This window comes from Eschrichtius robustus, chromosome 18 (assembly GCF_028021215.1).
Source record: "Eschrichtius robustus isolate mEscRob2 chromosome 18, mEscRob2.pri, whole genome shotgun sequence".
In the NCBI taxonomy this organism is placed as follows: Eukaryota; Metazoa; Chordata; class Mammalia; order Artiodactyla; family Eschrichtiidae; genus Eschrichtius; species Eschrichtius robustus.
This window is the reverse complement of record NC_090841.1, coordinates 33,495,870-33,514,108: the sequence shown is the minus strand read 5'-3', so window position 1 is coordinate 33,514,108 and position 18,239 is coordinate 33,495,870. Positions and strand designations below refer to the sequence as shown.

Below are 18,239 nucleotides of genomic sequence, written 5' to 3'. Positions count from 1 at the left end.
AAAAGAAATAAAAGGAATCCAAATCGGAAAAGAAGAAGTAAAGTGGTCACTGTTTGCAGATGACATCATACTACACATAGAGGAAACTAAAGATGCTACCAGAAAAGTACTAGGGCTAATCAATGAATTTGGTAAAGTAGCAGGATACAAAATGAATGCACAGAAATCTCTTGCATTCCTATACACTAATGATGAAAAATCTGAAAGAGAAGGAAACACTCCCATACACCACTGCAACAAAAAGGATAAAATATCTAGGAATAAACCTACCCAAGGAGACAAAAGACCTGTATGCAGAAAACTATAAGACACTGATGAAGGAAATTAATGATGATACAAAACGGTGGAGAGATATACCATGTTCTTGGATTGGAAGAATCAACATTGTGAAAATGACTCTACTACCCAAAGCAATTTACAGATTCAGTGCAATCCCTATCAAACTAGCAATGGCATTTTTCACAAAACTAGAACAAAAAATTTCACAATTTGTATGGAAACACAAAAGACCCCGAATAACCAAGGCAATCTTGAGAAGGGAAAATGGAGCTGGAGGAATCAGGCTCCCATACTTCAGATTATACTACAAAGCTACAGTAATCAAGACAGTATGGTAGTGGCACAAAAACAGAAATATAGATCAATGGAACAAGACAGAAATCCCAGAGATGAACTCTCACACATATGGTCACTTTATTTTTGATAAAGGAGGCAAGAATATACAATGGGGAAAAGACAGCCTCTTCAATAAGTGATGCTGGGAAAACTGGACAGCTACATGTAAAAGAATGAAATTAGAACACTCCCTAACACCACACACAAAAGTAAACTCAAAATGGATTAAAGACCTAGATGTAAGGCCAGACACTAGAATACTCTTAGAGGAAAAATATTCAGAACACTGACATAAATCACAGGAAGTTCCTTTTTGACCCACCTCCTAGAGAAATGGAAATAAAAGCAAACTAATGGGACCTAATGAAACTTAAAATCTTTTGCACAGCAAAGGAAACAATAAACAAGATGAAAAGACAACCCTCTGAATGGGAGAAAATATTTGCAAATGATACAACTGACAAAGGATTAATCTCCAAAATATACAAGCAGCTCATGCAGCTCAATATCAATAAAACAAAAAACCCAATCCAAAAATGGGCAGAAGACCTAAATAGACATTTCTCCAAAGAAGATATACAGATTGCCAACAAGCACATGAAAGGATGCTTAACATCACTAATCATTAGAGAAATGCAAATCAAAACTACAGTGAGGTATCACCTCACACCAGTCAGAATGGCCATCATCAAAAAATCTATTAAAAATAAATGCTGCAGAGGGTGTGGAGCAAAGGGTACCCTATTGCACTGTTGGTAGGAATGTAAATTGATACAGCCACTATGGAGAACAGTATGGAGGTTCCTTAAAAAACTAAAAATAGAACTACCATATGACCCAGCAACCCCACTACTGGGCATATACCCTGAGAAAACCATAATTCAAAAAGAGTCATGTACCACAATATTCATTGCAGCACTATTTACAATAGTCAGGACACGGAAGCAACCTAAGTGCCCATCGACAGATGAATGGTTAAACAATAAGTGGCACATATATACAACAGAATATTACTCAGCCATAAAAGGAAACGAAATTGAGTTATTTGTAGTGAGGTGGGTGGAATTAGAGACTGTCATACAGAGTGAAGTAAGTCAGAAAGAGAAAAAGAAATGCCGTATGGTAACACATAAATATGGAATCTAAAAAATAAAAAAATAAAAACGAAAATTTCAGAAGAACCTAGGGGCAAGACGGGAATAAAGACGCAGACCTACTAGAGAATGGACTTGAGGATACGGGGTGGGGGAAGGGTAAGCTGGGACAAAGTGAGAGGGTGGCATGGACATAAATACACTACCAAACGTAAAATAGATAGCTAGTGGGAAGCAGCCACATAGCACAGGGAAATCAGCTCAGTTGTTTGTGACCACCTAGAGGGGTGGGATAGGGAGGGTGGGAGGGAGGGAGATGCAAGAGGGAAGAGATATGGGAACATATGTATATGTATAACTCTTTCACTTTGTTATAAAGCAGAAACTAACACACCATTGTAAAGCAATTGTACTCCAATAAAGATGTTAAAAAAAAAAAAAGATGCAGACATAGAGAATGGACTTGATGGGGGAAGGGTAAGCTGGGATAAAGTGAGAGAGCGGCATGGACATATATACACTCCCAAATGTAAAATAGATAGCTAGTGGGAAGCAGCCATATAGCACAGGGAGATGAGCTTGGTGCTTTGTGACCACCTAGAGGGGTGGGTTAGGGAGGGTGGGAGGGAGACGCAAGAGAGAAGAGATATGGGGATATATGTATATGTATAGCTGATTCACTTTGTTATAAAGCAGAAACTAACACACCATTGTAAAGCAATTATACTCCATTAAAGATGTTAAAAAAATATATATCCTGCTCCTCATCCTCTATGAATCCTCAAGTCTATGATGATCTCTTCCTTCTCAGAAGTCTTACTACATTTACAATGTCGTGTTCGCGGCTTCTTGACAGTCATGCTTCAGTCACTGCCACCTTCTCTGCCAGGACTTCCCTCACTATGCAGCATAAGTTAGCCTCTGTCACTGTATACAATATCACACACAAACTTTTGTTTTCTTCATAATGCTTATTATTGTTTGAATATCTCATTAATTTACTTCTTTATTACCTGTCACCACACTCTAGAATTCATGTTTCATGAAAGCAGGGACTTTGTTTACCTTGTTAACTACTGGTTTTCCTCATGTCTAGAAGAGTGGTACTTAGTGGTGTTTAGTGACTACTTATAGACTGGCTGCCCACCTGGCTGGCTGGCTGGCTGGATCCTGGGTACTGAAGAAGATCTATAAAAGGTTTTAGACTATAAAAGTTGTAGGACTGATTGGAGCTGGTCCTTGTAAGAGGATTAATGGAAGTAATAGACATCCTTGGTGGGGAAGGTGCAATAATGGGGGCAAAACATGAGAATAAATGTAGAATGTATTTGTGCTGAGTGGCTTGGGAATGAACAGTACTTGCTAACCAGGAGTTAAATCCCACATCTCATTCTGACTACTTAGTTGGCCAACACTAAACATTTGTGGTTCAATGTGTGTGAACACAGATCTGGTTGTCATGTACCTTCAAATGGGAAAATTATCCTTGTTCAAGTAGAAATTAATCAGAATTTGGCCTTAGTCCTGGTAAAGGAAAAGAAAATAGATTTTATAAAAATATCAAGTAGTTGGCTATATATCAATATTTCTGTAATGAGTTTTATCAAAGTTTAATTTTGTTGTATAGCTCACCTATTTTTCTAAAGCTCTTCACAAATATAGAACTTTCTGGGGATAAAAATAAAGCCTTATGACTACTATGGATATGGGCATTAACTTCTAACTGGAGTTTAACAATTGGCACAAGAACACCTGTGTTTGTTTTTTCTTTTGGATGATGTTGATTTTTTATCTGAATGTTCCTCCATCTCTTAATGAGAAGGTACCCAGCAGTAACGATGTAGAGTGCCTCATTAAGGTAACCATTTATTCCATTCTATCAAATAGTCATTTTAAACTTCTGAGAATTTATTTGGCTATTTCCAGAATTGCTTCAGTTCAATCACAATTTTACCGTTTTTGTGGGTAATTCCACTTATTTAAAGCTCTACTTACTTTCCTTTGGGAGTACATTGTTTTGTAGATAACAATGATAAGAAAATTAACTTATAAATCTCTCTAGATGTTAAAACAAGACCATGTAGTTTCCATGGTTTGGGCTCTTGGTCTTCTTTCCCATCACATCATTTAATAGGATTTTACTGTTTTATTTAAGTATGCTCAAGCATATTTCTGATATGTCATTAACTTTTGATTCTTAACCTGACAACCTAAAAAGTGTTATTGAATAATAGAGCTTTATTTTAACCTATTTGCCAAACTGATTCCTGTGAATGGGCATATTCCCAGGTATTAGAATAAAATTACTCATATTTATTAAAACTCAAAGCCTTATAAGCAGTGATAAGGGCAAAAAAGGAGTAGCTGTAGAACCATACAATTAGAAACACCCACCATAGTAGTGCAACCTGTTGTCCAGGGTACCTAATTTTTAGGAACTCTGTTAGCTCTTAGCATTACATCCAAATTTTATGTGTTCGTGTGTGTGTGTGAATGTGTGTATGTGCAATTTTATGAAGAGAAGTTCCTTGACTTACATCAGACTTTTGAGGAGGCCTGTTACTCTTCCCACCGAAGTTTGAGTGGTGACAGTAGGGTGAAATAAGTCTTTGGCACCAATGTAGTTGCAGATGATTAGACTTAATACAGCATCTAGAGAAAGGGCTGATAATCACAGGTGATCTCGTGGCAAAAACAAAACACTACTAGGGGATTGGACTAGAAGGGAAAACAGAACTTCATTACAGAGATACCTGGACTAAAAGTGCTATATATTCAGTGGAAGAAATGATCACTCATAGTTCTAGAGATTAGAGAAGGCAGCTTCATGGAAGAGGAAGAATTGAACCAAACTTGGAATGATAGGTTTGGACAAGCAAAGGCAGAAAATGATTCCTCTTTTAGGCAGGAGTTAAGGATATATAAATAATCCATGTGGATATAATCTCTATCTGGGACATAAATTTTAGGTGAGAGTTTATAGATTGAATATCTAAACCAATGTTGATTTCTGAATTTGCTAGGTAAATGAAGGGATACTTACTGCACATTACAAATCAATCACCATATGTTCCATTTAATGATAGTTTCTGAATGCATTTCAAATGTGATTTTTATTTACATAAATTTACTTTACCTAGAGCATTTCACAAATATGGATGTTTCACGCGACAAAGTATATGGAAACATGTGACTGTATTATAATTTCTTATGATTTTGTGATTTTACTAATACAAAATCTTTTGTGCATCCAAGGATTAAAAAATGATGCTACTTATAAATGCATCGACCACTGGCACTATTATGATCTAGATTCTTAGAAAGTATGAGGAGGCATTTTGCTGTTTAAACTAGCCAAAGAAAGATCCATAGATTTTCTAAGCTCATTAGAAAAAAAAAAAAATCAAAATCACCTCTTGCATTAGAATCTAGACTCCTTACATTCTAGTCTAGTCTTTCTTCTAAAATACTATATATTTAACTAAGCAGAGCATAGTATTAAAAAAACAAACAAACAAATAAAACAGGCACGGAAGGGCAGTATGTAATCTGTGGATTGACTGTAGACATGGGTACAGGTGATTGATGGGGATGTCTTGTTTCCTTGTGGGAGCAGCATTCTTCTCTGCCCCAGGTTCACCACGTATCTGGCAGCAGTGCTACCTCTTTCTTTCATTCTTTTTCTCAAAACAAAGGACCTGGATCATTTTCCTTATTTCATCCTCTACTGGAGAATGCTCTGACCAGAGGAACCATATCTTTTTGAAATTGTGGAAAATTTTTCTTTTTAGACATAAACATTCCATTTTTTAATTTCTTTCTCTCAATCTCAGTCTAGTTATTCTTATTTTCTGACTTCTGAAAAAATGTGTTAATATCTGTTTATCCTTTTGTGTTAGAGACAATAGAATGACTTCAGTAAGTTTAATGTCCCAGTTTAAAAGAGCCATAGATAATTATGACTGATGCTGTAGCGGAGTCATCTTTTCAGAATGTGGTGTGGAGATTTTTTATCTGGCTACCGCAGCAATCTGTCACACCACAAAGGAAATTCTATTGTTTGTTTAGAAAATGTGTTCTAATGCCACCACCACATTCACAGAAAGTTAGTCTTCTCGGTCTCAGTGTGCTTTTGACTAATTGTCATAAATAAGTGAGAAAAGAACATTTCTGTGTGTGTGTAATCATAATTTTAAATCATGTAATTCATAGAAGAAATTGTATACCAATTTTCCAAAGAAGTTAAAACATGAATTTACCTACACAATATAAGAAGTTTTTAATGTAACTTTTAAAAAATTTATCGCTTTTAGAACCTTAAGTAGAGCTTAAGTTGAATAAGTGGGCAATAATAAGGCCAAGTATTTATATGTATGACGAAATGCCATTTATTTTTCTAAGAACTTTGTATGTATTAACTCATTAGTCCTCACAACAGCCCTATAAGTGATGTTATTATTATTATTCCCATTTTACAGGTGACGAAATTGTGGCACAGAGAAATGAAGGCATTTGTCCACAGGCACAATACTACTAAGTGCAGGAGCTAGAAATTGACCCCAGGTTGTCCACTTTAACTACTATGCACAATGCCTGTGTTATTGATTTCAATATCACTGAAACTACTGAACTATAATTTTAAATCATATTGCATGATCTGATAAGATAGGCAAATTGGAAGAAAAATTTCCTTGTACTTAATTGTAAAAGAGAAATATTAAATATATAAATAACTTTTCTGATAATTTCGCCAGTGTTAATTAGGAAGCACACTTAAGATTTCATCACTGTACAGTGTAGATTGAATTGTAAGAATGGTTAACTATTAGAGCTAATTTTGGCACTTTGGAGATATGTAATAATGGCTAACAATTAAATTAAAACATTGGACTTATAGGATTTTTTTCCCCTAAAACATTACTTTGTAAATTTCAGAATACCTTAACTGTAATATACAGCTTTGTTATCAGTGCAAAAGAACACTATGAGAAACTTTCAAAATTACATGAAAACATGGACAAGTTATACCAGAGTATAATGGGGTACTATGCCATCGATGTGAAGAAGGTGTCTGTGGAAGACTTTTTGACTGATTTGAATAACTTCAGAACCATGTTCATGGTATGTTAAAAATCTTAACTTGTTTTTTAAAAGTGTTTGTATCTATATTACTTCATCTATTATTACTCTTATTACTTCATTCTACTCCTGTTGTCTGTAGTAAAATCTACCTTTTCTGATATTGAAAGTTAGCTTTAAAATTTTCAGATTTTTAAATCTATTGAAAAATGTGTGTTTTGTTCTTTTTTTGGCCTTCCCAACATTAAGCTGTAATCAGAAATTTTGATTGAAAAAGTGACAAATTCTGAAGTCTTTCGTAGAGACTCCCCTCCTGGCTGACTACAAAGCACTTTTGTAATAAGTTTTTGGCTATGAATTTGTTTCTTTATACTTAAGATCAATTTGTATTTTTGTGGTATAATTTTACCAAATTCTGTGCAGTTCTTATGAAGCTTTTTTCCCCTTTTCTTTTCTTAATGCATTGTATAATAAGCTACCTGCAATTTGCCTTTGAATGGATTTTACATTCCTAGGGTTTCCTTTAGATACTTTAATAGGGAGGTCAGGTCTCTGATGTGGAATCCTTTCATTTAGGCATTAAAAAGATCTTTTGAAAAGTATTAGCTGATTAGATGGGGGAGAAAACCACACACGTATTAGAGTGAGAAAGCATTGTTTCCTCTAGGGAAACTGGTAATACATTTCTACAACGAAAAATTACGTTATTCTTAATAGATGGGTGAGTCACTTTTGTGTTTCAGCAAATGTTTGTGGGGATTAAAAAGTTTTGAGGTGTAAAGAAAAAGAAGGTTGAATTTAAAGAAGGTTGAATTTCTTTTTAATCTCAGGAAAACTTTATTGCTGAATTTATTGGACTTGATTATAATCACCTGGTTGTGACAAGATAACCTTTCAATAAAAACTCAATATTTTAAATGAAAGCTGGTCTACAATAAGTGCACATTTGCTCACAGCTCTAGTTTATTTCCTCCACAAATTCAAAGTGATTTTTTAAATTATTTTTTCGCTACCAGAAATGAATCTATTAAATATATTTATTATGTGCCTATATTTGTGATGTATAATATACTACTTTAATTTTTATAACATTTTATGAGGCAACATGGCTTAGTGGAAGTAGCAAAGGCTTTGCAGTTTGAGAGAGCAAGGTTTGGATTCCACACTAGTTAATATATGACTATGAATACTTTTAACCTTCTCGAGCCTCAGTTTCCATATTTGTAAAAGGGGATGTTAATTCCTTTCTCATGAGAGTATTTAAATATTAAATGAGATAATATATATTAAGTATCATAGCTCCTGGTGCATGGTAGTTGCTTAATAAATTATTATGCAGTAAAGGGTTAACTCAGTAGGCTTGAGGTACTCAAACCCTGTACATTTTAGAGAAAGTAGTGGCCCTTAACTGGCTCTGGAGAGAGCAGCTCTAAGCCTTGGAATATCCTGCCCGATATGGCCATCTTTGTATACCTGGGACCTTGGGCCAAGCTAGATAGTTTATGCAAAAAATGTGATTTACGGTGAACACCTATTTTTGTTCACCAGGGACCTTGGGCCACACTGTGTCAGTTCGTCGTCTGTGGGGTGCTGGAGACTGAGTAGCCAAGGTCATTCATGCAGGGAGCCTATATTCATGCCTGCATGACTGACCTCAATAACTCTTATTTATTTATTTAAATTTTATTTTAGTTTTTTGGCTGCATTGTGTCTTAGTTGCAGCACATGGGATCTTTTGTTGTGGTGCATGGGCTTCTCTCTAGTAGTGGCATGCAGGTTTTCGCTTCTTTACTTGTGGCGCGCAGGCTCCAGGGTGAGTGGGCTCTATAGTTTCGGCATGCGGGCTCTCTAGTAGAGGCACCCGAGCTCAGTAGTTGTGGCACGTGGGCTTAATTATCCTGAGGCATATGGGATCTTAGTTCCCCAACCAGGGATTGAACCCATGTCCCCTGCATTGGAAGGTGTATTCTTTACAACTGGACCACCAGGGAAGTCCCCTCAATAACTCTTGACTTCAAGGCTTGGGTGAGCTTCCCTGGTTGGCAGTACATCACAAGTGTTGTCACACATTGTTGCTGGAATAATGAAACTCCACTGGGAGAAGACAACTGTGATTTTAATCTATATCCTTTCACTGTAAGAAACTGTTAACAGTGAGTGTAACAACTTTTCTGAGTTCTGTGAGTCCTTCCAACAAATTATCAATCCTGAGAGTGGTCTTGGGGCCCCATGACACAATTATGCATAAAATTATAAAATGCATATATAAAATAATAATACCCATCAGATACTGAGTATTTTCTATGAACCAGACATTTTTCCAAATGACTTCCATATATTATCTCAGTCAATCTTCATGATAATTCTGTATCTTTTTGCTGTTTCTATCCCCCTTTGGCAAATGAAGAAAGAGACCAAGGCCGTATTGTCTGGTTTTGAAACCAGACCTATTCCACATCTTCCGGAGATCTGGTAGGAGTTCTCTGGGTAACTTGGCATTTCTGTTACTAGGTGGTGGGCAGAGAGAGAAAGTGTTTGAATGGAGAAGGGTTCAAGGTGGAGGGTCATAGAGTGACAGCTATACTTTGCCTATTTCAGAGTTTACATGGGTCCTAGAAGTAGCTGCTATCACACACACATACATACAGACACAGACACAGACACACACACACACTCATATACACATTGTACTAAATTAAAATCATTAGAGCTAAGTATAAAACACTGTATCTAAATAAATAATCTGGAGAGGAAATTTTCTTTAGAATAAAAATAAGCATAAAGATAAAAAGGACTGGCGAGACGAACCAAGATGGCGGAGCAGAAGGATGTGCTCTCACTCCCTCTTGCGAGAACACCAGAATCACAACTAGCTGCTGGACAATCATTGACAGGAAGACACTGGAACTCACCAAGAAAGATACCCCACATCCAAAGACAAAGGAGAAGCCACAATGAGACAGTAGGAGGGGTGCAATCAGAGTAAAATCAAATCTCATAACTGGTGGGTGGGTGACTCACAGACTGGTGAACACTTATACCACAGAAGTCCACCCACTGGAGTGAAGGTTCTGAGCCCCACGTCAGGCTTTCCAACCTGGGGGTCCGGCAACGGGAGGAGGAATTCATAGAGAATCAGACTTTGAAGCCCAGTGGGAATTGATTGCAGGACTTCGACAGGACTGGGGGAAACAGAGACCCCACTCTTGGAGGCCGCACACAATATAGTGTGTGCATCGGGACCCAGGGGAAGGAGCAGTGACCCCGGGAGAGACTGAACCAGACCTACCTGCTAGTGTTGGAAGGTCTCCTGCAGAGGCAGGAGGTGGCTCTCTTTCACCGTGGGGACAAGGACACTGGCAGCAGAAGTTCTGGGAAGTACTACTTGGCGTGAGCCCTCCCAGAGTGTGTCATTAGCCCCACCAAAGAGCCCAGGTAGGCTCCAGTGTTGGGTTGCCTCAGGCAAAACAACCAACAGGGAGGGAACCCAGCCCCACCCATCAACAGTCAAGTGGATTAAAGTTTTACTGAGCTCTGACCACCACAGCAACAGTCACCTCTACCCACCACCAGAGCCTCCCATCAAGCCTCTTAGATAGCCTCAACCAACAGAGGGCAGACAGCAGAAGCAAGAAAAACTACAATCCTGCAGCCTGTGGACCAAAAACCATATTCACAGAAAGATAGGCAAGATGAAAAGGCAGAGGGCTATATACCAGATGAAGGAACAAGATAAAACCCCAGAAAAACAACTAAATGAAGTGGAGATAGGCAACCTTCCAGAAAAAGAATTCAGAATAATGATAGTGAAGATGATCCACGACCTTGAAATAAGAATGGAGGCAAAGATCATGAAGGTGCAAGAAATGTTTAACAAAGACCTAGAAGAATTAAAGAACAAACAAACAGAGATGAACAATACAATAACTGCCACAGACCGGCTGCAGAAAGCTAGAAGTTCCTGGCGGTGAGGGGTAAGGAACTGAAAACCACCAGTATGGGATCAGAAGGGCCAAGACAACTGATGGTTGCAAGGCAAGTTTATTCAAAGAGCATGAATGTATATATAGGTTTAGTACAGAACGAATATCAGACAAAAAATCAGTAAACCTTGTATTTCCACATAATTCTGTCGCCACTATCTATGCGCCACTATCTATGCGTCAGCATGCCTTATGGGCCATTCTTTGGAGATACAGACTTCCCCCTCAGGGCAGCACGTCCTTCTTCTGGGGAACAACCAGGGGCTCTTAGATGCAGAGCAGGCACCTGGAACGAAACTGGCCGCAAGCCATTTTCCTTTTTTACGCTCAATACCGCAGCGTCAGGAGTGCATACCAAGAAAGAGACAAGCAGTTCTCCAGAAAGCAGACAGCTGAATAAGCTTACAGCTTGGGGGCCACCACAAATTACTGAAATGAAAACTACATTAGAAGGAATCAATAGCAGAATAACTGAGGCAGAAGAACGGATAAGTGACCTGGAAGACAGAACGGTGGAATTCACTGCTGCAGAACAGAATAAAGAAAAAAGAGTGAAAAGAAATGAAGACAGCCTAAGAGACCTCTGGGACAACATTAAATGCAAGATCATTCGCATTATAGGGGTCCCAGAAGGAGGAGAGAGAAAGGACCGGAGAAAATATTTGAAGAGATTATAGTCGAAAATTTCCCTAAAATGAGAAAGGAAATAGCCACCCAAGTCCAGGAAGCACAGAGAGTCCCATAGAGGATAGACTCAAGGAGAAACATGCCGAGACACATATTAATCAAATTGGCAAAAATTAAAGACAAAGAAAAATTATTGAAAGCAGCAAGGGAAAAACGACAAATAACATACAAGGGAACTCCCATAAGGTTAACAGCTGATTTCTCAGCAGAAACTCTACAAGCCAGAAGGGAGCGGCATGATATACTTAAAGTGATGAAACGGAAGAACCTACAACCAAGATTACTCTACCCGACAATGGTCTTTAGATTTGATGGAGAAATCAAAAGCTTTACAGACAAGCAAAAGCTAAGAGAATTCAGCACCACCAAACCAGCTCTACAACAAATGCTAAAGGAACTTCTCTAAGTGGGAAACACAAGAGAAGAAAAGGACCTACAAAAACAAACCCAAAACAATTAAGAAAATGGTCATAGGAACATACGTATCGATAATTACCTTAAACGTGAATGGATTAAATGCTCCCACCAAAAGACACAGGCTTGCTGAATGGATACAAAAACAAGACCCCTATATATGCTGTCTACAAGAGACCCACTTCAGACCTAGGGACACATACAGACTGAAAGTGAGGGGATGGAAAAAGATATTCCATGCAAATGGAAATCAGAAGAAAGCTGGAGTAGCTATACTCATATCAGATAAAACAGACTATAAAAAAAAGAATGTTACAAGAGACAAGGAAGGACACTACATAATGATCAAGGGATCAATCCAGAAAGAAGATATAACAATTATAAATATATATGCACCCAACATAGGAGCACCTCAATACATAAGGCAACTGCTAACAGCTATAAAAGAGGAAATCGACAGTAACACAATAATAGTGGGGGACTTTAACACCTCACTTACACCAATGGACAGATCATCCAAAATGAAAATCAATAAGGAAACAGAAGCTTTAAATGACACAATAGACCAGATAGATATAATTGATATTTCTAGGACATTCCATCCAAAAACACCATATTACACGTTCTTCTCAAGTGCGCATGGAACATTCTCCAGGATAGATCACATCTTGGGTCACAAGTCAAGCCTCAGTAAATTTAAGAAAATTGAAATCATATCAGGCAACTTTTCTGACCACAACACTATGAGATTAGAAATCAATTACAGGGAAAAAAACGTAAAAAAAAAAAAACACATGGAGGCTAAACAAGACATTAGTAAATAACCAAGAGATCACTGAAGAAATCAAAGAGGAAGTCAAAAAATACCTAGAGATAAATGACAATGAAAACATGATGATCCAAAACCTATGGGATGGAGCAAAAGCAGTTCTAAGAGGGAACTTTATAGATATACAAGCCTACCTAAAGAAACAAGAAAAATCTCAAGTAAACAATCTAACCTTACACCTAAAGGAACTAGAGAAAGAAGAACAAACAACACCCAAAGTTAGCAGAAGGAAAGAAACCATAAAGATCAGAGCGGAAATAAATGAAATAGAAACAAATAAAACAATAGCAAAGATCAATAAAAGTAAAAGCTGGTTCTTTCAGAAGATAAACAAAATTGATAAGCCATTAGCCAGACTCATCAAGAAAAAAGGGAAAGGACTCAAATCAATAAAATTAGAAATGAAAAAGGAGAGGTTACAACAGACACCGCAGAAATACAAAGCATCCTAGAGACTACTACAAGCAACTCTATGCCAATAAAATGGACAACCTGGAAGAAATGGACAAATTCTTAGGTATAACCTTGCAGGACTGAACCAGGAAGAAACAGAAAATATGAACAGACCAATCTCAAGTAATGAAATTGAAACTGTGATTAAAAATCTTCCAACAAACAAAAGTCCAGGACAAGATGGCTTCACAGGTGAATTCTATCAAACATTTAGAGAAGAGCTAACACCCATCCTTCTCAAACTCTTCCAAAATATTGCAGAGGGAGGAACACTCCCAAACTCATTCTATGAGGCCACCATCACCCTGATACCAAAACCAGACAAAGATACTACAAAAAAAGAAAATTACAGACCAATATCACTGATGAATATAGATGCAAAAATCCTCAACAAAATACTAGCAAACAGAATCCAACAACACATTAAAAGGATCATACATCATGGTCAAGTGGGATTTATCCCAGGGATGCAAGGATTCTTCAATATATGCAAATCAATGAATGTGATACACCATATTTAAAAATTGAAGAATGAAAACCATATGATCATCTCAATAGATGCAGAAAAAGCTTTTGACAAAATTCGACACCGATTTATGATAAAAACTCTCCATAAAGTGGGCATAGAGGGAACCTACCTCAACATAATAAAGGCCATATACGACAAACCCATAGCAAACATCATTCTCAACGGTGAAAAACTAAAAGCATTTCCTCTAAGATCAGGAACGAGACAAGGATGTCCACTCTCACCACTATTATTCAACATAGTTTTGGAAGTCCTAGCCACGGCAATCAGAGAAGAAAAAGAGATAAAAGGAATCCAAATTGGAAAAGAAGAAGTAAAACTGTCACTGTTTGCAGATGACATGATACTATACATAGAGAAACCTAAAAATGCCACCAGAAAACTACTAGAGCTAATCAATGAATTTGGTAAAGTTGCAGGATACAAAATTAATGCACAGAAATCTCTTGCATTCCTATACACTAATGATGAAAAATCTGAAAGCGAAATTATGGAAACACTCCCATTTACCATTGCAACAAAAAGAATAAAATACCTAGGAATAAACCTACCTAGGGAGACAAAAGACCTGTATGCAGAAAAGTATAAGACACTGATGAAAGAAATTAAGGATGATACCAACAGATGGAGAGATATACCATGTTCTTGGATTGGAAGAATCAATATTGTGAAAATGACTTTACTACCCAAAGCAATCTACAGATTCAATGCAATCCCTATCAAATTACCAATGGCATTTTTTATGGAACTAGAACAAATCATCTTAAAATTTGTATGGAGACACAAAAGACCCCGAATAGCCAAAGCAGTCTTGAAGGAAAAAAACGGAGCTGGAGGAATCAGACTCCTGACTTCAGACTATACTACAAAGCTACAGTAATCAAGTAATCAAGACAATATGGTACTCGCAGAAAAACAGAAACATAGATCAATGGAACAAGATAGAAAGCCCAGCGATAAACCCACACACCTATGGTCAACTAATGTATGACAAAGGAGGCAAGGATATACAATGGAGAAAAGACAGTCTCTTCAATAAGTGGTGCTGGGAAAAGTGGACAGCTACATGTAAAAGAATGAAATTAGAACACTCCCTAACACCATACACAAAAATAAACTCAAAATGGATTAGAGACTTAAATGTAAGACCGGACACTAGAAAACTCTTAGAGGAAAACATAGGAAGAACACTCTTTGACATAAATCCCAGCAAGATCTTTTTTGATCCACCTCCTAGAGTAATGGAAATAAAAACAAAAATAAACAAATGGGACCTAATGAAACTTCAAAGCTTTTGCACAGCAAAGGAAACCATAAACAAGACGAAAAGACAACCCTCAGAATGGGAGAAAATATTTGCAATGAAATCAACGGACAAAGGATTAATCTCCAAAATATATAAACAGCTCATTCAGCTCAATATTAAAGAAACAAACAACACAATCCAAAACTGGGCAGAAGACCTAAATAGACATTTCTCCAAAGAAGACATACGGATGGCCAAGAAGCACATGAAAAGATGCTCAACATCACTATTTATTAGAGAAATGCAAATCAAAACTACAATGAGGTATCACCTCACACCAGTTAGAATGGGCTTCATCAGAAAATCTACAAACAACAAGTGCTGGAGTGGGTGTGGAGAAAAGGGAACCCTCTTGCACTGTTGGTGGGAATGTAAATTGATACAGCCACTATGGAGAACAATATGGAGGTTCCTTAAAAAACTAAAAATAGAATTATCATATCACCCAGCAATCCCACTACTGGGCATATACCCAGAGAAAACCATAATTCAAAAAGACACATGCACCCCAATGTTCATTGCAGCACTATTTACAATAGCCAGGTCATGGAAGCAACCTAAATGCCCATCGACAGTCGAATGGATAAAGAAGAAGTGGTACATATATACAATGAAATATTACTCTGTCATAAAAAGGAACAAAACTGAGTCATTTGTTGAGACGTGGATGGATTTAGAGACTGTCATACAGTGTGAAGTAAGTCAGAAAGAGAAAAACAAATATCGTATATTAACGCATGTATGTGGAACCTAGAAAAATGGTACAGATGAACCGGGTTGCAGGGCAGAAGTTGAGACACAGATGTAGAGAACAAACGTATGGACACCAAGGGGAGAAAACTGCGGTGGGGTGGGGATGGTGGTGTGCTGAGTTGGGCGATTGGGATTGACATGTATACAGTGATGTGTATAAAATTGATGACTGATTAAGAAAAAAAAAATAAGCATAAAGAAGACTGTAAGGGAAGTGTAATTTCACACACAAATTTTTTCTTCCTTTCTTTATGGTTATACTCCTTGAATTTTAGACACTGTATCTTTAAAAAGACCACAGTGTCAAGACTGATAGAAATTACTGACAAATAAATGTCTATTTGTCAATGTCTTCTGATCTCTTAGGTTGCTATTTAATTCCATACAATTCAATTGTGGAAACCATGCTAATTTCAATGAGTTAGTATGAAAATATTAGGGACAGATGTGGACCTTTAATATGTTGAAGGTTTGTTCTGGAAAGCCACATTAATACAATAGGCAAAAAAATATATTTTCTCTTTAAGATACTCTTAAGATATGTTTACATTGTTAAGTATAGTTGATACATTAAACTTTGTTTACACCGTTACTTCATCCACTGACATTCATGATCCCTGGTCATGAATGAGCAGCAAATTTTCCAGTAAAGTGGCGGTCCGTTTGTATTACACATAAGAAGTTGGAGCCCTGTCCTCATTCTACACCTGCTCTCCACTACAGCAGCTTTCCATGGAATGTTTTCTTTCAAGTTCTGGCCACTCTGCTCGTTGTTCCCTATGCCTGGCGCACTCCCTCCATATTTTGCCCGGGTAAATTATTGTACTCGCACTTCTAATCTGTGCTCAGAATTTGCTTCATCTAGTATCAGATGCCCCCATCTACAGTGGGTGGCATTTTTTTAAAATTGTTATTTATTTATTTATTTATTTATGGCTGTGTTGGGTCTTCGTTTCTGTGCGAGGGCTTTCTCTAGTTGCGGTGAGTGGGGGCCACTCTTCATCGCGGTGCGCGGGCCTCTCACTGTCGCGGCCTCTCTTTTTGCAGAGCACAGGCTCCAGACGCGCAGGCTCAGCAGTTGTGGCTCACGGGCCTAGTTGCTCCGCGGCATGTGGGATTTTCCCAGACCATGGCTCGAACCCGTGTCCCCTGCATTGGCAGGCAGATTCTCAACCACTGCGTCACCAGGGAAGCCCATGGGTGGCATTTTCTAATAGCTAACACATATACTGCCAACCAAGTGCCAGGTGTTCTCATTCATTTTGTCCTTACAACAACAAATAGATGTGGTATGTGTACTGTAATTATTCCCATTTTACAAATGAGGAAACTGAGGCTTAGATAGATAGTGACTTGCCTGTTGTTACACAGCTAGCAAGTGACTGAACGGAGATGCTAAGCCAGGGAGTCTCACCAGTGTTAACTAGGATCTCTCAACTAATTTGCATAGATATAGCTGTTCAGCTTCCTTCCTACCTTCCTTCCTTCCTTCCTTCCTTCCTTCCTTCCTTCCTTCCTTCCTTCCTTCCTTCCCTCCTTCCTTTTTCCTCCCTGAGAGACTTTTTACAATAGCTAACAAAGGAACATCTGTTTCAGTATCCTGCCTCAAGCCCAGTAGACCAAGGGGGGAAGCTTTCATGATCTTGTGGCTTCCTCTGAGGAACAGCTGTTCATTGTGACAGTTTAACTTACCCCTCTTCTATCATCTTCAACCAAATACAGCTGCCACTGATGGAATTGCTAAGACCCTGTGCTAGGTGCTCTTCGTGTGTCATCCCATTTAGTCTTCACAACATTTTTATGAGGTACAGAATGTTACCTGGAGGGAACTGCAGGCTAGAGAAAGAAAATCCATGCCTTGGCAGACACACTTCAGAATTGGCAGAGGCAGGATAAATGGAGGCCTGGCCTGCCTGACTCCAAAGCCTGTACTTTTCTTTTTTTTTTTTTACCATTTCCAAGTACATTGCTGCTCAGAGAGTTTGTAAGAACAATCAAAATGTAATTTTTAAGGGTGTTTTTTATAACTTACTAGAGGGAATCAGAACAAGGCACACCTTATTTCCTCACCCCTTGATAGAATAACTTTCTATTTACATTGATGAGCTCACGATAGAAAAATGTTTGCAGGTCTGGTTCTATTTCAAAGCATAAAATGTTCACTTTTAAAATTAGAGGCCTATTAATGCAAAGCCTCGTGGCTGGGATGAGGGTTAAAGTGAGCGGTAGAGAGCACCTCTCTGTAATAGATTTTTCTTTCTTTAACCAGAATTATTAGCACAGTACAACAACACTCTTAACTCCTTGAGCAAATTTCACCTGACACCTCATTTATTTTACTTAACATCTCATCTTAGAGAAATACTTGCAAATGCTTAGGATTCCTTTGTTATTTGTCTTCTTATAAGTAACATGTTTGAATACAAATTTTCTAATAAGTTTTACTTATTAAGAATATATCATTTTTCTGTTTTAATTAGACATATGTAACTATGTA

The 18,239-nt window shown here is 37.7% G+C and overlaps 1 protein-coding gene across 3 annotated transcripts in view; it reads left to right on the top strand.

Annotated features, from left to right (window-relative positions):
- Window positions 1-18,239, top strand: part of DIAPH3 (diaphanous related formin 3) — a 568,557-nt gene that overhangs the window by 365,221 nt on the left and 185,097 nt on the right. For all 3 annotated transcript variants that reach the window (XM_068526481.1, XM_068526480.1, XM_068526482.1), the window contains one exon: window positions 6,667-6,830. In XM_068526481.1, coding sequence (XP_068382582.1) covers window positions 6,667-6,830 — 164 coding nt within the window. The remainder of the gene's footprint in view (window positions 1-6,666; window positions 6,831-18,239) is intronic.